Genomic DNA, 21,927 nt, shown 5'->3' on the forward strand with positions numbered 1-21,927 from the left:
CACGTCAGTAATTGATGTAGCAGTAGCTGTAAAACAGCTGATGAAAGGCTTATTTGCAATATGTACTGTAGTAAACACCAGTTTTGCATACATTCCAATGTATTAAATGTATAGATAAAACACAAATCATAAATCTTTTTTTACTAATGTTTAATTTTTTTTAACTTACATTTTATTTTTACTAAAATGCAGCAATGAAATAGTCACCCAAGTGTTGGTGTTATTGCTCAGTCTTGGCGGAATTCAATATTTCTAGTGAATCAAATTATCATATATCTCTCTGCAAAATCACGCTGTTTATTCATTTACCTCAAACTGTTTCCTTGAACAGTGCAGCCTGCATGAAAATTTTCGTTTGAAGCTCTTGACCCAGAACTAATAATCATTCAGTAAAATAGTGCAGCTGTTTGTGTTCATTTGGTGTTAATGTTTATTATAATGGAAAGAAAGATAGCCGATTGCTGGACAACAGGCTTTTAACACATCATTTAGAGTTCCACCTGAATGGACTGGAGTGAATGGAGTGTGGGCAGATGAGTTCCTTTTGGCTGTTTCGGGAGAGTAAAATTGATTGGTTACATTTATAACAGTCTTAAATTTTGGCCAATCGTGTGATTAATGCACACAGATTCACTGGGGAAAAAAGCTTTATTTAACGTTCACATCAAATATTAAAATGGGGGAAATGTGATCTCTGTGACTCTAAAGTAACCGTGGTTGCTGGTGCCATATGGGCTGATTTGGAAGGCAGCACATACAGTATGGTTTGGCAGATTGGTCTGAGCTACTGAGAAGGATATAACTCATGTGATCACTCTTTACAACTGTGGTGAGCAGAAAAGCATCTCAGCATGCACAGAACTTGGACTCTTGCACTTCGCTGGCACAGGCTCACCAAAACCAAACGTTGAACAAATAATAACAATGACTTGGACTTTTCCAGTTTTTACAGTATGTGTTTGTGTTGGTGCACTTCAGATAATAGCCTCTGATGTTCTTGGCTGGCAGTAGTGGAACCTACAGTATAAACATATACTGTTTGTAGATCCATAATAAAAAAATTGCCTTTACCTTGTTTCAGTAACCACAAGTGACCTTTAATGTTATATATCAAACTGCCATGTTCTTATTTTTGTTTTACAGTCGTAACACAGTGTTTTATTTCTTGCATATATCCTTTTCGGATTTAACGGCTAATGGCACCCAGCAAATTATCTGAAAATTTAAAATCAAAACCTCATTAGTGCTGATTTTATGCCTTATGCTCTGGGTCTACTAAAGTACAACTTAAACATTTAAGTTTCATTTTTTTTGTGTGTGTGTGATTTTCTTTTTACTTTTATGAAAAAATTCTCTAAGTATCACCAAACCATAGTGCCCTTGAATTATTCCCAGAGGGCCAAAGGCTCTCTTAATCTATCCCTTGATTTACCCAGATGAATTTGTAATAAATATAAAGATAATAACTGGAATGATATGTTATCTCTTCAAAGCTTAATTAACACTGGAGTCAGAAAGGTCATCGTATTATCTCAGGCTACTGAGTAAAATTATGATCGCAGGTTCTAGCAAACGCACATGCAAATCCCTGGCAGAGTGATGAACGGCAGTGTTGCCTGCCAAATAGAGTGGCAGAGGCTAGCTTCCGAGGTGCTGAAGAGAAATGGGAGAGATTAGAGGAAGGACGGTGTAAAGGATGAGAGCATCTGCCGAATGACTGCCGCTTACAGTACTGTACATAGTGGTCTATTTCAACACAAAACCCAGATCATCCCAGGATCATCCTCTGACATCCACGGACTTATATTCTGCACAGGAGAGTGAGTTAGCGAGAGAAGGAGAGAAGCTATACAGTCATGTGCAAAAGGTAGTACCCCCTCTTTTAATTCCAAGTTTTTTGTGTAAAAACATAATATTGTTCTTTCACAGTGGGTGTGCACACCTCTATAAAAGCAGTTTTGGAAGATGTGTGTTAATACAAAGCTCTTGTGATTCAACTGGCAGACACACTCCAAAATCTAGTGGAAAGACTTCCTGGAAAAGTGAAGGCTTTTATACCAGTAAAGGGGAAATAAATCAAAAATGTTCAAAAATCCGGATGAGATGGTGAGTTGTCCAAATACTTTTGGCAATCCTGTGTATATTAAATGTGCTACATCTAGCATGATTTAAATTGTAATTGGCACTTGCAGAATCTGCAGAAAAGAGGTTTTAGCTCGTTAAAATATTGTTCCATGAAATAATGTAATTTTACTGCAGAGATTTACTGTAGTTATATGCCTGAAGCCACTAAACATGAGATTACACTATGATGGCTTTGTAGAAATCTACCGTCTCCATACTTTGTACTTCATCTTATTTTATCTTTTTAAAATAAAAAGTGTTGAAAAATTATATAGCACTGCAGAAAGAGTGAAAGTGATGACTTGTAATTAGGGTGATCTTAAACTTAGGCAGTTTTTTCAAAACAGATTTTAAGGTGACTGGCTGCAATAAAGACCTCACTTTTTAAATTCTCTTCCTGTACCTCAGGGGTATACTGTAATCAGTATTACCTGGGATTACATCAGAATTAAACACTTCCATTCCACAAGGTTGTTGGTATAAAAAGAGCACACCCAGACACTCATCTACGCCTAAGTTATCACTATTCCTGAAAAGGCTGCAAATCAATATAATGGGAGAGTACATGCTGATTTGTATTCTCTTTCAGTGCCTAGAAGAAGGAGGGAGGCCAACTGTCTGTTTGTACAATCAGGTTCCCAGTGGAGAAAGGCAGCCTGGTCAAGAACACCTCATTCTGCCTTTCACAACAGACTGCAAAGATCAGACCTGAAAAGTGTCATTATAGTGACAGGATCCATTGGGGTGAATTTAAAAGAGCATGATTGGGGTTAAGGAGGAAATCTGCAGAATAGATGGAATTATTATTTCTGCTTTGGCTGCACAGACAAAAAGAGAGGGAAAGAAAGGAAGAAAGACAGTCAGACAGACAGACAGACAGACAGACAGAAAGAAAGAAAGGCAGAGGAAGGAAGTGAGATAGATTTCTGGAAGCAGTCACTTTAGCCCCAGGGTGTCTGAACCTCTCTTTTCAGATTGCTGAAAGCAGTGTCTGTGCTTTGGACAACTGCAATATGGGAGGTTGAGGACACACACACAAACACGCACGTACAGTTATATAGTTAAAAAAACAAAAATAGAAATTATTAATTAAAATATTATTAAATATTAGCAAAGAATACTAAAAAACGGTTCTGTGCACTTCCCTTCATGATAACCAGCTTCATGGTGTGTGCAGATGTAAGATTATTTTTGCTGTTAAAACTGTCATTGAAGGAAAGCTATTTGGCAAGGGCTAAAACTGCCATATACTATCCACTATAGAGGCTATAAAACTTAAATACAAGAAGGTTTCTAGTGGGTCTTAGCTATATTGTTTGAATTAATTTCATTATTGCATTGACTGCTAGTTGTAAGACTGTCAAAAATATTCTTATTCCAACCACAGAGTTAGAGTCAGAATAAAATTTTCCGCAGCATAATTTGTTAATAAATGAGGGTTTGTACAAGGGCTGAACATCTTTTTCAAGTTTAATAAGCCTGGCAGCTATTCACATGGCGACATTAACTGCAGTAGCTCTTAACCAATAGCAATCTCTATTAGTTTCCACCCGTTTTGCATCGAAGATCAGTTTATTCCAAAAATATCTTCACTTATTCATTTAGAACCCATTGGCTTCTGTTGAATGTTTTGAATCCTGGTGTTTCGTTATAATCATTTCCGATGGTCACGCCAATTTCAGATTCCCAGCTCAAGAGGATAGATCTCTGTAGGAGCAGGAAGCTCGCTGCCTCTCCTTGATGTCCAATAGAGACATTCTGTCAAGAGCTGTTTACCAACTTTACTTCATTGTCCATGGGAAAGAAAGAAAAAGTCTGAAAGCGTCAGTTTGCCCATTTACACCATGCCAAATGAACCTATTTGCAAGGCCAAGTTCCTCTTAGGAACCATGAAACACTGGCAGCGGCGCTTTAGCCAGCTGTCAGCTGCAGAATGCAGTCATATCGCTGTTTTATTACAAATGTCAGCCTCGCTGCTGGAGACACCTCCCCTATTGATTAGAAGTTGGATAATTGGATTGGAGCTATTTCTCAGCAAGCCTGCAGTTTATCTAGAGGCATTTAGGAGATGAAGACTAAGCCTCGGCATGGGAGGGGATATGAAGTAACACCGGGGAGTTGTAACCCCACATCCCCCTCCTGTCGTGGCTCAACATGTAATACAGTGACAGATAGCACACAATGAGGAAATAATGAGGCTTCTAAGTGTATTTTATACAGTACTGTATACTGTGTGTGTGTATTTGTAAAGCGAATGAAATAAATCGTTGAGTTACTGATCACCTTCATCTCATGAATGTAAGCGATTCAACTAGACTAAAAAAAAATCTAAATCAAATCTATAGAAAAAGTTATTGTCTGCCTCTGAATTATTTATTAAAACAGAAATTGCCTCTTTGGGTGACTGGGTCCATTCAATTTTCAATGTTCCAGTTATGCTTCAGAATCTCGCTGTCACAGATCACACAGTTCCTATTACATATATGCATCTTTGACCAGACTGGCCTTTAAAAGTCTAAATGCCTTTCTGTGGATGTGTGTTGTGGGTGGGAATTCTCCAACACCCTACAGTGATACTCCCTTCTCACTGTGAATGCATGTCACTAGAATGCCAATTTTTTACTCAGCAGTAATATGTACATATTGAGCCACCGAAATTAATCTCCATGGACAACAACTGAACCAATGCGATCAATTCTGCATTTTTATTTTTAAACTAATTACTAATTTACAATGCTCTCTCTGTCTCTCTGTCTTTCTCTCTCAACATTTTATGCTCAGATTATCTCTGAGCTTGATCCAGACCAGGACTATTTGTACAAGCTTTGTAAAAACCCATTGATCACCATCCAAACACTGCAGACTGACCCAAAACAGCATAACACATTATAACACCCTTTCTGAAATCAAAGAGGCTGTTTTATATTTTAAAGCACACAGACTGAAAATGATATTCTTATATTCAAAGCTCAAGCTGTGACTTATAAATCTGATTAGTTAACAAGCTTGCCTGGAAATATCAATGTCATCACTTCAGGAGAGGAATTATTATCTTTAGGAATAGGAATATAGGAATATATAATAAGTTCCTGGCTACCTACTGTAAAGGAAGCAGTAGTGGCTTAATTATTCTTACAAAGATTGCTTGATGCATTTTTCATCACATCCCATACACACCAGTTTCATTAAAACTGTTAGGATTCAGTGCTACTAGAAAATCCCCAATTAAAAAAGGGCAGGGTTAGCTCAGTGGTTAAAGGCATTGGACTAATGATCAGAAGGTCGCAGGTTTAAACTCCCCCATCATCAAATTGCCACCGTTGGGCCCTTGAGCAAGGCCCTTAACCTTCAACTGCTCAGATGTATAAAGAGATAAAAAATGTAAGTCGATCTTGATGCGGGTGTCTGACAAATGGCTGTATGTAAATGTAATGTAGTCAGCTGTCCTAAGATATAATCTTTGACCAAGTATTCTGTTTGGGGGTCGATTTCTCAATAGAGAATATTTAGGTGTTATTACCAATGAGGTAACTGTTATCAGCTTATATTAGAGGCATTCTGAAGATACTGTCATTATTAGACATGTATACCCCCATTCCACTCAGCCAAATTTGCTACCAACCTCTACTGACATCTCACGATATAAAACCGGCTCTGAAGTGTTTTTTTCTTTAATTATTTAAATGAATTCATAAGTACATGAAAACGACACACTACAATGCATTTCAATACGAGGCAATAAAGGCGTGTTATAGACATGATAATGTTTCAGAAGCAAGCCATAAAGGAATTTTAAAATGTTATACCGATCCCTAAGAATTAATAACAAAACTGTACCTTCGCTACCAACATTAAGCTAAATTAAAACAACGCTACAGGCTATTATGACCATAAACTATTATCTATTACCTATATTAACTAGTATCAAGGTAATAAGGTACAACCTCTAAGAGATAATATTCGCATAATATAGTTGATTTTTTTTTCTCACATTTACAGCATTTACAGTGACAGTAAAATATTTGCATATCTGCATATTTGTTTAATCATGTACCACTTTTTTTATATTCATAAGACACACAATTATACATGCAGCACAATTCCACTTATATACTGTGGAATTATATTATATCCAGGATCTTTTTTTTTTTTTTTCATTTCTTTTCATATTCTCTGCTTTTGTACTGTATGAATAATGATTCTTTTTTGACTGTACTTTCTCCATTCAATATTATTATTATTATTAGTAGTAGTAGTCATTATTTTTTATCATTATCATAATCATTATAATTATTATTATTATTACCTTTTCATTATTACCTTTCCTTCTTCAATAGTTTTCATCCCAAATCATTAAACTACAGACATTTTAGATTAAAACATTTCTTTTGTGTATCGGACTTTAACGTGTAATATAACTTTCAATGTTGTTTAATCATCACGATTTTACCTAAAATATCACTTTGTTGATTTTGTCATTTTGTCAACACAAGGATTTTTGGCTGCTGAAGAGGTAAGGAGGAAATAAACATCCATAGACTCGACATAGGCGCTTAAAAATCGTTGACAGCTCGATAAAGGTGCTTAAGAATCAATACCAAGGTGTTTACGCGGCCACGAACATGACAAAATTCACACAGATCCCGAAAGAGCCCTTACCATCCTCTACTGAACTCTCCTGAGGCGAATTTGCATTGGTCTGGATTCGGTAGCAGATCCGACTCAGTGGAATGGGAGTATTAAGATTTTTAACCTTAACATGTTCGTGCCTCTCCTAAAAACTTAGCCAAGTTTCAAAGTGCCAAAATATGTTCTTTAATATTTGCTTTAATATGAGGGCATTTCATTCAAACGAATGCTTGCAAGGAAATTTCTCATGAAGAAAGACATTAAACCTATTGACATTTACAGAAGTCAATACTTTACAGTACTATAATGAGACTCTTAGCCACAGTGAAACATTTGAATGGTGCAAATGTTTTAAGAAGCCAAGAGATTCATGAGTGACGATCCTGGCTGAGGTGAATCAGAGCCCTCTGCAGTCGCTTCTGTTAAATCACTGGATAGACTTTCTCCAAATTAAGGACTTTACACACAATCATTCATGAACACCATTGGGAGGCCTGTGTTTCATACTGTATGTAACGCAGGCAGGCTCCATACTGAGGCTACTTCCTACCATGCTGGTATCCGAGCACTAGTGAAATGTGGGGATAAATGCATTAATGTAGCAGAGGAGTATTTTAAGAAATTAAGGTGTTTTTTACACTCATACTTGTGTTCTGCACAATCAAAAGTCCTGGTTTGAAATGAACGACCTCTGCCCTAAAGATAGTGCATTTATTAAAGAAAAAAAATTAAATGTTTTGTAATAAATTTCTAGGTATCCAGTCTCTGTTTTCTTGTAGTTTCTCCATCTTGTCAGTCTATCAGCCATCCTTCTCTACCATTGACCTTTTCTATGGACAAACAAAGAAGTTGTTGGCAGCTCGTTGAAAAGGACAAAACAAGGTGCATCTATGTAAAATCACAACATAATTACTGGGGTGAGTGCAAAGAAAAGCTGTCACGGCCTGTTTAGAGATCAGACAGGGCACTGATGCGGAAATAGCTTGTACCCTTCTCCCTCTCTCACACTCACACAAACCCATGCAGACTTTCGAGCTAGAAAGTACTCTGCGTGTAGGTGTAGATGTAGCTGTAAATGTAGGTTTAGGTGTGTGAAGGGGGGAGAGAGTGTGCACAGCCATGTGTGAGGACAAAAAAAAAAAGTTTACGGTCTCTTGCTTTATCTGGCAATGGACTGACAACCTCTACCATTCAAGAATGTGATTTTTTGGAAAATGTCATTTAAATCACTTTGAATGAGTGATATATTTTATATTGATTTTGGACCAATATCTAAAAAAATAATAATAATATAAAATCCCATGGCTTTTAAGCTCTAGCTGCCAAACCCCACTGGCAGAGTGCTTTACTGTACATAATCCCAATAATACCAATTTTTCAAAAATAACCACTTTTTTATATTCAGTTGGCACTTTTAGAAAAGTAGTTATTCCAGCCAGCATGTCTGCAAAACTAAATTAAAAGAACCTGCTGTGAGTCTAATATATAATTTTATTAAATTGGCTAAAATACTTATGTTAACTCAGTGTTTTTTTTCACTGAATTTAGCTGATTACAAGGTTATACACTACCATTCTAAAGTTTGGGGTCAGTTTCTAACTCCATGATGGTTCCTGATTTTTATTTCTTTCTACATTGTAAAGGAATGCTGAAGGCGTCCAAAAATGCATTAATCTCCTTTGAACAGTTAATGGTGAGATGTGTCTGCTACTTCTGCTCTGTAAAGACTTCATAACGCCTTTAATCTGAGGTGCTGTTCATTGGTCATTTTTCAGGCTGATAACTCTAAATGAACTTCTCGTCTGCGGCAGAGGTAGGTTTTGGTCTCGCCCTCCTGGGATGCCTTCATGAGAGCCAGTTTCATTATGGTGCTTGACGGATTTTGGAAATGCACTTGACAATACTGTTCTTGCATGAACTATTACAGAAAGGCTGACCTCTGTGTCTTATAATAACAACTAACTGTTGTTTTTGTTGTTGTTACATAATTATCTAATTCCATATGTGTTATTTTATAGTGTATAATGGTATACACTACCATTCAAAAATTTAATAACTTTTGAATGGTAGTGTATATGAGGATGCACACATCAAGACATCGAAAATCTGATAAAACCATAACATATATAAAGCACAATGTTATAGTTATACACCTAAATATTGTACAAAAACAAACAAAAATAATGAATTGAGAGATTTAAAACCCGAGCTGAACCAACACAAAGGGGGAGAGATGAAGTGACTTTTTATATATATATTTTTAAAGTACTACTATCACAGCGGAAACAGAACAGATGTTTAAATAAATAAGAAATGTATAACAAGGCCCAGAATCAAGGATCCATGAGAAGTGCAGGCATCAGCACTCAAGCTAAACCATAACACATGTACACCTGTAATTAGGCACTTTCAAAGAGATATCCTACAACAATTACGGAAACCATAGAGAAGGCTGACAGCAAACCTTTCAAGAGTGTAAGCACCCTAGATCAGGCAGTGGAGGAGTGTTCTCCATTAGACAGTCAGTGCTAGCCACAACATTTACAGCTTACATCACAATTTATAGTGCCATACAAGATGTGACTAAAAGCATAAATGCCTTCCTGCAATTACCCATATTCTTAAAACCGCTGACCCTTCAAGCTTTGAGTCTAATGGGGGTCATCAGCTGGGCAAGTGAGCAAAATTATAGTTATGTTAAGTACAGAAGTGTTTATTATATCTACTAGACACATCACAGTGAGCAAAAGGTCATTCATTATGTGCTATCCTACAATAAGCATATTTAATACAGCTTATATAAAGTAAAAAGATTTTGTTAGTGACATACAGTATGTAATGCATCATAATTCTTCAATATGTTTATCCACACCTCACCATCAAATGCCTCACCTACCCTCCACTGCTCTGTGAAGACTTTCCACTAGATTTTGGAGCACACCTGTAAGGATTTGCTCGATCAGCCAGAAGAGCATTAGAGAGGTCAGACACTGATGTCACAAGAGAACATCTGAGCTGCGGTCAGTCTTCCAGTTCATCCCAAAGGTGTTCAATGGGGTTTGAGGTCAGGGTTTTGTGCAGGCCACTTGAATTCTTTCACTCCAACTTTGGCCAACCATGTCACCATGGACCTTGCCTTGAGAACAAGGGCGTGTAGCTACATGTTTGGGCCCCTTTAGCACAGAGAACGAAAACTGCAATGCTGCTGCACACAAAGATATTCTGTGTGTAATTTTGTGCGTTTGCAATTTTAGTTCAAATTCTAATTCTTCCATACTGTATCATGTAGTTACAAGGATAACATCTAAAATTTAAAACAAACACATAGGTCAATTGTACTAAGTACTTAATCAATCAATCAATCAATCAGGGGCACCCTAACTCACTCAGCCTGGAGGATGATAATTGATCACCATTCTGCTTTGGCACACAGCCCATAAAAAGTCTAACATATTTCTGATTTCTGTTGTCAAATTTTTACAATGCAACTTTACCAATTGTTTAATTCATGATTAAGTAGTGTAGAACCTCAGCATTCAAATTTAATCCAAATTCTTAAGGCGAAGATTTTGTATTGCAAAACAAATTTTCCATAGGAAATGATGTAAATGCAGCTAATCCATTTCAGTCCCTCAAATATATTACCAATATTACCTATTTCCAACAGTATAATCATTTTTTGCATATGAAAATATTCAAAATATTCAGAACAGATGTGCAAATGAAGTAAAATATAAATTAAATAGACATTAAACCTCATTTAATTTTAATTTAGGAATTCTCTTGGCATCTGCTAAATTAAAAAACAAAACTGAAAGTGGCTCCGTTTTTCTCTTGATACCCTCTCCTTGATAACATGTAGCGCATCTACTGTACATGGTGTTTTTATAAATCTGACGATCTTTTTTTATATGGTGTTGTATTCTTTATAATCCGTTCCCATATAATGATTTGCCCTTTCAGTTGTTAAGGGTTTGCATTTTTTCCTTATCGCGAGACTTTCGCTTCAAATCAGAAGGAGAATCTCAGTGACACCAGAAGGTGAGCTGAAGCTAACCCTCTATTGGTGTTTATACGCATACGAACAGTCGCCATTAAGACTGTAAATCCTTCTGTTTTTGCAGATACAGTCATCAAAATTAGATTACTCACCATTGGGATATTATGACAGGGCCGTGTTTTTTATTTGTTGTGCTCCCAGATTGATTTTTAAAGCCAGCAAAGGTTTTCACATGGTGAAGCAAAATCCAGCCAAAAATTGTGGTTCATAAGGCAATTCACAAAAATCCAGCCGTTCATATGGCAAGGGTTCACTGTATTTCTTTTTGAACAAATGACTTTCATTAAGTTGGTTCAACCCTATTATTCCAGGTTTTAATAATGTATTGGACAGCTCACAAGCCAGTGTGAGTAATTTCAGCAATATCCTTAGTTGTTTTCTTTGTTTGATAAAGACCACAGTAGCATCCTAAGACCATGAGAGACAACTTCACAAATCTTCTGTTGTTTACCAAATGAGAAGCTATTGGCTAATAGTAAATGTTAAATGATATTTAAATAGCAACATAGTGCACTCTACAGTATGTAGTGACAGTAATTTGAAATTATGAATTAAAATACATGTTGGTGTTTACTCTGCTTTATGTAATATCAAGTAAGTAGAAATGGTGTTTTATAAATTATGAGCAAATGTTTAGTTAGTGTTTTTTCAGTTTATTCTTATTGTTTTAATTGGTTAAAGTAATTAAAATATAACTTTGAAATTGATGTTAGTCTTGTTTATAATAACAGATCCAAGTTTTTAAAAATAATTTATAATTGTTGTTTGCATTTTAATTATATGTATATACGTTTTAACAAAGCGCAACTCATTAGTAATGACTGATGTCTTACTGTGTTGTTTTTCAGTAGTTAAAGAAAATGTGAGAAAGTAAATAAAGTAAAACACCTTACAACTAAATGACTGAATCAAGGCCACCAAAACTGGAAAGTTAAAGAATTAAAATAATAATAATCCGCCCATGAAAGGCTTAGATTCCAGTTCTTTCCTGGCAGAAGTGGAACCTGATGTGTTTTTCTGCTGTTGTAGCCCATCCACCTTAAATACTGATGTGTTTAGATGCATTGTATATGCTTTTCGGCTTAACCTGGTTATAAAGAGTGTTTACTGGAGTTGCTTTATACTTCCTGTGAACTCAATCGAGTCTGGTCATTCTCCTCTGATCACTCTAAATAACAATCATTATGCAGATCCTTGCTTATAGGATTCTATATTTCCCTGTTTCTATATATACTGTTTCTTATTTCCCTAATTAATATAGTTATCATATTCCTTTCCTATCATATGCCTTTATACACACACACACACATACACACACACACACACACACACACGCACACACACACTCACACGCACGCACACACACACCCTCCTCATCTTGCCTTCACACACACACACACACACACACACACACACACACACAGCCCCTTCTTCTCTCGCCTTCACACACACACATACACACTCTCTGCTCTACACAGAAACACTGCTCTGTCACGATTCTTTTTAAAGGTGAAGTGCGGGTTCATCTGTTTGTTTGTTTTTACAGCAGTGATTCTGTTAGCGTGCGCTCACGCGAGAGTTCCTTGCTAATTTTTCTGATAAAACAGTCTTTCCGTTAATGTGTGTGTGTGTGTGTGTGTGTGTGTGTGTGTGTGTGTGTGTGTGTGTGTGAAAGAGAAATTCAAATAAGAGAGCAGGAGGGATTACTGTGTAAGATGAGAAGAGGGAGAGGGGAGGGACTGGGTCCTCTCCTCTTACTTTAGCTCAGTGGTTCTCAAACGTTTTCTGTCATTCCCCATTTAAGGAGGTGGGCGAATTTTCAAGCCTTACGTGTCAACAAAATGATAACGAAATCGGCCAAGTTTACTATTTATTGAAATATCAATTTCTAAACCAATAAGATCAAATAACACCAGGTTCAAAACAGATAAAATACACATGCTATTGTTATAACAGACTTACTTCGTCACTTATCTAGAGCTTTCTTTCAAAGAAGTTGAGTGGCTTATTACCGTGACTGGGGTGTGTTGTCTCTAAGTGTCTTCCTATTTTGTTGGGTCTCATGCTGTCTGCTGCCAGCGGTTTAAGAAACAAAACACACATGGGTTTCTCCTTTGCTCTTACCATCCCCACCATGAATCCAACTGCAACATAGGCTTCATCATGTTTTCCTTTCAGCTGGCTTTTTGGTTGATTAATTCAATTCAATTTTATTTGTATAAGCGCTTTGAACAATTGGCATTGTCCCAAAGCAGCTTTACACAATCAAAAGAATTATTTAAGTTTGTATGTAATTTGAATGTGTATGAATCAAAATGGTCAGATAGTTCCTGGTGAGCAAGCCGAGGGCGACAGTGCCAAGGAAAAACTCCCTGAGATGGTAATGGGAAGAAACCTTGAGAGGAACCAGACTCAACAGGAAACCCATCCTCATTTGGGTGAAACAGAAAGAAGAAATTGATCTGCATTCATACTTTGTGTAAATTAGGCTGGTAGTGCTGAATCACCTGCTCTTTTGTGGTAACAAATGTATCCATTGACGTTATTATGGTCACTACATACAGTAAGCTACTGACCCGGTTTGTGTCCGCGGTAAAGTTAGTTTAATATTCGCATCTCCGAATCCAATAGCTGCGTAAATAAACCCGCAAATAGGTTACCCACGTATATTTCCTCTCAACGTTGTCTTTCAGCTTCATCCGCCTTAAATTATACATGTTTAAAAGCATAAACACTATTATTCTCTACGGTGCAACGAATGATTTAGGGATCATCGCAAAATGCAGCACACCAACAAAAAGCGTAGAACGATATTGATCTTCCCTTTTGTTCAGCGCCTGAAGGATCAAAAATACAGAAACATCAGCATACACATTGGAATAAATGAAATGACATATATAATACTAGTGGGGCGCGCCCCACACTTTAAGAACCACAGCTTTAGCTTTACACACACAAACACACAAATGGAAACACTTATCTGTCTAATTAATTTTTCCTTTTTTAAAAGTAAAGTGCAGGCTGATTTGTTTTATTTTCACCTTTATATTTTGTATTCATAATTTTTCTTTTTTAATTTTTTGGGGATTGTGGAATGAATAATCCAAATTTACATTATTTCTTATGGGAAAATTCTATTTGATTTACAAGTGTTTTGAAATACGAGCCCACTTCCGAAACAAATTATGTTCGTAATCCAAAGTCTCATTGTACTAAGTTTTTACTTCTCTTACTGTTACTTCACACTGAAACTTTCTTTTAAAATCTTGAGGTCATCAGCAGTCATATAAGCATTTCACTTCATATCATACTGTGTATGACTGTGTATGTGACGAATAAAATTTTAGTTTAAACTTGAATTATAAAATTATATATACTGATGACTGCAGGGCCTCCCAGCCATACTGTCACCTGGTCAAGTTTGCAGAAAACATGGTTCTCCTGTCTCTGCTTTCAGGACCAATTCAGCACCATGGTTTAGCACTGCAAGAGTTTGTGGAATGGGGCGACAGCTCCTGTTTGCAAATGATCATGGAAAAGACCAAGGAGATGGTGACGTTTTCCAAAAAGCAGCGGGAACAGGCTGCAGCAGTCACCACAACCATCCACAGAAGATCAGTTATCTGGGCACCATCTTCGACCAGCTGCTGAGATTCGCCTCCAACACGTTGGAGATCCTCAGGAAATGCCAACAGCGATAGTACTGTATCTTCTGAGGAAGCTAAATTTATTTGAAGTCAGCAGGGCCACCCTCCAAACATTCTACTACTCCTCTCTTGAAAGTGTACTTACTTTCTCTTTTATATGTTAGATTCATTTCATTAGTCTTCAAAATAGCAGAACACAGTCAAGGTGTGTTCCAGATTAATTGGACTACCAATCAAAGCCCTATGCACCCTCTGTGAGCAGCAGACACTTAGGTCTGCTGGAAGGATCTTATAGGTCCCTTCTCCTGTTTCCATGTGCCTCTGTACTGTTTCCTGTATTTGAGTGGCTCCCATCAGGACAATGGCTACGATGCCTCTGCGTGCCTTAAATTGCCCCATGGGGATAACTTAAGTTTTTTAAATTGAATTGAATTGAATTGAATACTCATTGTTCAAAAGCTTTACTGGCATCTAAAGTGAATGTAATTTTTTTATGGTAAGCAAGCCTACAAACTGATTAGCAAGAATAGATGCTTGTCTGTACTAACAACTCTTCAATTTAGCAGCGCTGTACAAAATAAATGGCAAACAGGCGTATATTATTTCTCCATTATATTAAAAAAGGCTTGTGAAAATCTTCTTATCATGAAGCCATTTAAAGCAATCAAATTAAGTCTTTCTTTCAAAGCAAGATGAAGGTGAGAAAATGGGAAATGCTGCAAAAGTGAAAATGAAACGAGCTATAATTATCCAGAGAGGTTTAGAAAAGAAGAGCACAGCTTTAAGGCACTTAATAGGCAGATACGTTCTGCTTGAATAATTTTTTTATCTCATGAACTTGACAATTTTTTATATGCCCCGGTAAAGAACTAAAGTAGATTAGAGCAATGACAACATAAATGATAACCCCATCTATCCAGTTTAACCCTCACTATCTTGTTAATAAACACCCGAAAAGCTCCCTTTGATAAGATATCTAGAGTGTCAGAGAGCCTATGTGGCATGAGTAAGTGCTCATAGTGTCTCCTAGTGGTCATGAATGCTGTTTGCCATTTATGGATTACCTTTATGGATACTAATGAGATTATACTCCGCTTATATCATGATTTTTGGGGGGAGAAAAGAGAGGGAAAAAAATGGCCCTGATCAAGTCTAGCTGTAGGAAAATGGCTAATAGTATTTGACAGCACCTGTGTTTACTATCCAATAATCAATATAAGGGCTTTACTTCCACCTTTTTTCTCCACCAAAAAGACAAAGTTGCATTGAATATAATCTAACTTTGTTGGCTCATTTCTATAGTCCTCAGTGGGCTTTGATCCAGACAATAACAATGAACTAAATGCGATATGGGAAAAACTGTTTGCTCTACTATAAGCGCTTTAAAAATACTGGGTCATAGCCTCATTATATTTGGATTTTGGGAGAATCAATGACCTTGAGGAAAATGTGTAAAATGTTTTAGAACGTGCCGTGTTTCTCTTAAGTGTTTATATGCAGACTTATCCACTTCTACTTTTGCCAAAAGGCAATCATGCAATACTAGAGTGGGCTAGAAATAAGCAGTTTCTAAGATAACTTAATCATTTTAAAATTAAGATTAAATTACTGTGTCTGTAATTATGTAAACCTTCACAGTTTATGGATACTGGCTATGTGCAAGTAACTGTACTGTGCATAAATCTTGTGGCAGAGCTTTTTTCTGTATATTTTGCTGAGAAAATAATACAATTGGTCCCTGGTTTATCAACAAGTTCCATTCCAGGAGCAAGTTCATAAGTTGGGTTTGTTCGTAAGTGCGACAAAGTGAGTCTTATATATCTTTGAAACAAATAAACAATTCAAAGCATTGAAGAAAAAAAACCACAGGTTTGGTGTTATGGTTCTGCATTATACTCTTGCATTTCGCCTTTAAATTGTGATGGGAATCCCAGTGACACAGTGGGGTCAGCTTTAAAGGGAATCCGGGAAGACGTCAGGGGAAGACAACGCTAAATGGTGTTTCCTGCATGCTTGAACGAATGGCATTTTGTCTCAGGGCTGGTTTGGACTGTGAACTGTCTCATTGAGGATTTTCCCCATCGGGACCTCTTTACAGGACAGCCATTTTCCATCATTGTGCTCCTGGACTGATGCATTAAAACCGATGAGGCTGACTGTTTTCTCCCGTGCCCCCATATGCACACACTTACAATATACCAGACTTTAGTTATATTTGCTCATTTACTTACACACTAAAAGTATTCTATATAATATTGATATTTAGTGCACTGCAGTGACTATTTTTGTACAATCCATATAACCTACTTCTCTGTTTTTTTTTGTTTTTTTGCATCTACGAATGTTCGTAGGTCCGCTGTATGTTTGTATTTGCAGAAATTCGTAATTTGAATGTTTGTAAGTCAGGGGTATATGAAACAAAGAGAGTTTTATAATTATAACAAGGTTAAAAGTCAAGGTTTGGTATGACCATCGTTATTCTTCTACACAGCCTGAACAGCCTGAAGGCAATTTATTTTTTTTGTCCTTTCTTTTGGTAGTCTTCAGATAAAGTCCTCCAGGTTTCTTAAAGGACATTTCAATTTTTTTTTTGGATGCTGGCTGCCTTTTGTTTCATTTTCTTTCAAGATGATCCTTCGCTGCCTGAAAAATGTTGAGATCCAGGCTTCAGTAAGGCCTAGTTGTGTTGATCTGGTTTATTTATTTATTTATTTTTATTAAATTTTTTTTTGTTAGTGTATTGCCAGTGTGTTTGACATTTTCCACAAGCCTACATTGAAAATACAAGAAACTTCGGGAAGTTGTGGGCCTCAGTGTAGATGCCCAGTAATTTGGGTAGTGGGGTAGTTTAGATAGGAGTGTGATAGTGCTAACTAGTGCAGCACAAAACCAACCTCCTTAGGCAAACACTGTATACTGTATATTCAATATACTTTCAAGTGCTAGAGATGATGGATCATGGTTGTTTAGATGATAATGCTGTACCTACTGTAGAGTATTGGTATAATTTTTACGAATTATTTACAATTAAATACTACAACACTTTAATTTTTACACTAGATAAAATTAAATGACATTATGTATGATGCCCATTGCTGGCTTAAGAAAGACAGACTCCTTGCTGGGCAACCTAGAAAAGTTTTTTTTTGTTTTGTGTTGTTTTGTTTTTTGGTGGCACTGTTGCACACTGGGGGTTAGAAAAGTACCAAACCCCTAAAGGCACATGGGAGGAAAACAAGTGGGCCTTTCTTGTAAAATAACACAAAAAGTTTTGCAGAATAACTTATAGGTCATTCTTCAACTGCTTCACAGGCGGTTACACAAGCAAAATAAGCCTAATCATTAACAACCCTGGATGTCCAAAGAGACTAGTGTGCTAAACACTAAGGCACCATCAGTTTAAAAATAACTTAAAATGAGTTTTAAACTGAGACTGATTAAGTAAATAATAAATTAATATTCATGACACAATGTTAGCTAAACTGTTCTAAAAGTTCTAAATATTTAAGCTCTCAAGCTCTAGGATTGAATTTAATTACATGCTCAGTGAAAAATTATAGATGAGAAGTTTAGCTATTTAAATATAACATACACTTGCTAACATATCAAGAATCATTAATTCTTTAATTAATTTTTTTTTTTATTGAAAAAAAAAAGAAAAGAAATAATACTTCTAGCTAGCAATGATACTACTAAGAATTCCTATTTACCCCATTATACTCCCACTTATCCAGTCTAGGGTGACATTTTGCAAATTTTTACAAAATTATTTTATTATTTCACAAAAAAAAAGACTATTCCTTTAAGGTCTCATTAGAACATGATAAGTAAATGGACAACTGAAAGTCTGCAGCTTCAATTCCCACCCAATGCTCAAACCACACCACTGTATGCAGTGCCAACTTGTTGGGCACATCGGATGGTCCGCTGTAGCGACCCCCTAACAGAAGCAGCCCATAGTCTTACAACAACATTAATCTTCTTTTATAAGTTTTAAGACAACATAATGTGATCTGCTTTCATAGAGGATTGATCTGTATGAAGTAAACATACAGTGTTAACTGTGGCAAAACATTTTTAAGTGTTCTTTCATAACTCTCTGATACCAGGATGCAAATATTCTGAAGAGAGTTATGGACATTAACAGTCTGCTTGATGTGGCAGTCTAGGCATTTTGCAAAGCTGCTGCATCTAATATGTAGACACTCTTGTGACACTGACGATCCAGGATGGGAGTCTAGAGTCGGGTTTACAGATAAATTGTGGAAATTGGGCAAACTGAAAGAAATATAAAATCATGCCAATCACAGAAAATAAAAAAGCACCAAAAAGGTTATAAGTATTGTGCTAAGCAGTGTGTAATGTAAGGCTTTTGCTACAGGTCAGTATTACAGAGACGATTTTGGTGATTGAAACCCAACAGGAAATTGGCCTGAATAACAACAATAAGATCTTTAGGATTGTATTGTCAAAGTGTTTTGTAATTGTAATAACCAATAATTTGGTTAAAATAGACTGGATGGATGGATGGATGGATGGATGCTTTATTGATTACAAGGAAATTCTAGATATTCAGCAGCCATTAAAACAGTAACACAAAGACAGGTTATAGATTGTACACTATATATATATAAATATATATATATATATATATATATATATATATATATATATATATAGTTTCCTTAATTCAAAGTATTCCAGCTATGATCATGGACTGGGATTACGTTTACTTAGACCAACTAACAAATGTCCTTTTTGATCAATGATATTTATAGCTAGGTCTTTTTTTCATGTGGTTTCACAGTTTTATCATCGCAGTTTCCATCAGATTCTGACACTGGACCCCACATAAGGAGGTTACAACATTTAGCTGTTATGAGGCTTCTGGCAGCTTGGTAACAGGCTAACAAACAAACATACGTCTTGAACCTCATTAGCTAATGATACGATTGCAGAATTGTGAACTGAAAACAAAAGAAATTTTAAAAAAGTACTTCAGACAGAAACTTTAGGAAGTGATATCCTGGTCATGCTTCATCTAAGAACACTGGGTGTGATGCAGGAATTCAAGCTGGCCAGAATGCAATGTTATTCTAGCAGAATGCACATACAGTAAACACTCTTATATAAAATTCAACCTGGGGCAACTGACCATACCCAATCCACTTACTAACATAGTTTGAGAAAACCAGAAAGTGGTCAAATCAGACGCTGGGAAACACATGCCCAGGACTTCAATAGAGAAAGTAAACTGGGCTTAGGATTGAGCTGGGAGCCCTAAATCTATTTAAACAAACAAAAGCCAGTTATTAAAAAAAAAATCACATTTAAATGAAATCAAACTAGACACAGCTAAACACAAATTTTGACTGCATATCTTGCATCTACTTGCACCTCATTCTCAAGGTTGACAGCATTTCATATTTTGTTCCCTCGTCCTTGTCCCTAGCATCTGTGAAACAATTCAATGACTGAGAAGTGTTCACAAACTGAAGGATACCACATGTCAGTGAAGTGAAGCATATTCATATCTCTTGTACTCAAGCTATTAAATTGTAAAAAAAGACATTTACTGTCTGAATGTACTTTGGTTTTCATAGACAGATTTTTAAAATATCAAAATATTTGCAATAATTTAATGTGATAAAAGTTCATTAGTGTTGATTTCACTGGCGATCATGACAGCTAAAGTTTGCTGTTTGTGCGCTGCTCTGCATTTCATCATTACCGCCATGTAAAGGAAAAACAACCTTCAAGCTGCTGATTTCTATTTCCAACTAAATACTGTTTATTCATTTAGACCACATTTTAGTTTTCACACACAGTTTTTAATGAAATAAACGCCTCAGTAACATGAAACATGCATCTGGGCTGAAACTTACCTTCCTGTACTGCCTGGAAGGGGTTGTTTCCATCCACAAACTCCACGGAGAAGGTGATCTTCTCAGTCTCGAGGATCTCGTTGTTGAGGTTGAGGTCAGCCACCGCCATGCGGAATACCTCATCATCCTTTTTGGCAGATTCGTCAAATATGGCCCCTAAAATTGTGAAAATCGCAAAATGGGCAATGGAACAAATTTAGCTATATGCATCCTAATGCCTGGTATTGTTTTAAAATAAACAATGAAAATATTATACAGCTTTTGCCAGTGTCAGGTGTTATCTAATTAAGTAGTTAACTTTAACCAAATAAAAAACATAACTCACATTTAAAAAACAGATAAACAGTTTTTGCATGCTGATTGTTGTTTCTGCAGTTTGAAAGGGGATTGAATAAAGGAAGCATTGGGGACAACAGAATGATTAAGAAACATATTCTGGATCAGATTGGGGTTTCATTTAGCTCAATGGTCATCATGTCTCTATTAATGCAAAAGTGAATTTTTATACAAAGCAATTGCTTAAAATTTGTACTGTAATCAACCGCAGGTGATCCGTGGTCTATACGATTTCTCCCTCAATGGTTCGTCAGGCATGTAAACTGCAAACTAATTTCAAAGTTTTATCATCCTAGTGCAAAATAATAAAATTTAACTTCCACTATGCTATTAAATTAAGCCAAATTATATTTTCACTAGCACAAAAGCTCTTGCTTGCATGCTAAGTAATTTTTGCTCACTCAAACTTTTGTGCTTACTAGCACTGACAGATCACACTGACAAAATCTCCCTATGCAGTGATAAAACGTGCACATACCTTGTTTCACAAAAATTAGCTTCTCATTATAGAAGCTTCTCATTCTCATAAATTTCTCATTACCATCATAATACAGCTGCTGATGGGCGATTAAAAATGTGATGTAGTTTGAACCATGTTGTATGATGTATTCCACCCCGACTTTAAATAGTAATGCAACAATTATGTTTAGTTCAATGCCGAAATAGTTGGATTTGTCTTAAACTGACTATTTTTCAATGAGTTTCATTTGGTTTGGTTCTTCAAGAGTTCGTCATGTCATACTTTTGTCCATGAGCTACATTTAATGTCAATTTCTAAATAAATTAGTTCTTGTTATCATTAATGCATCAATTGTTTATACCACTTATTTTGTGTAGGTTCGCAGCCAATGATACACTACAAGCAATTTGGAAAAACGTTCGGCCTACAATGGACAGAAGAAACACGCCAAGTACTGGGAGATTCAAATGTCCAACCCTGGATGTCCAAAGAGACTGTGCTAAGCACTAAGACATGATGCTGTCCACTTTTATATACTGTCCATGCTGTTATATGAGCTATAAGCAGTTATTACCTTGTAAACCTTTCTTTTTTTAACTTATTTTTCCCCATTTTGAAATGAACAATATAAAAATGTAGTTTATTTTACAATAATATACAAAGCCCTCTGTCTGAAAAAACATTTCACCTTTGGAAGTTACTGCTTTACCTAGACAAAGTACTGAAACTTGTTTGAAAAACGCTAAATAGATCTCACTATAAAAACTATGAGAGAGACATACAGTA

General features: G+C 36.2%; 1 protein-coding gene across 4 annotated transcripts in view; it reads right to left on the minus strand.

The window, feature by feature from the left end:
- The window catches only part of grid2 (glutamate receptor, ionotropic, delta 2), a 547,500-nt gene that overhangs the window by 474,148 nt on the left and 51,425 nt on the right, over positions 1 to 21,927 (minus strand). For all 4 annotated transcript variants that reach the window (XM_053504059.1, XM_053504056.1, XM_053504058.1 and 1 more), the window contains exon 2: positions 20,346 to 20,501. In XM_053504059.1, coding sequence (XP_053360034.1) covers positions 20,346 to 20,501 — 156 coding nt within the window. The remainder of the gene's footprint in view (positions 1 to 20,345; positions 20,502 to 21,927) is intronic.

This window comes from Clarias gariepinus, chromosome 9 (assembly GCF_024256425.1).
Source record: "Clarias gariepinus isolate MV-2021 ecotype Netherlands chromosome 9, CGAR_prim_01v2, whole genome shotgun sequence".
NCBI classification, from domain to species: Eukaryota; Metazoa; Chordata; class Actinopteri; order Siluriformes; family Clariidae; genus Clarias; species Clarias gariepinus.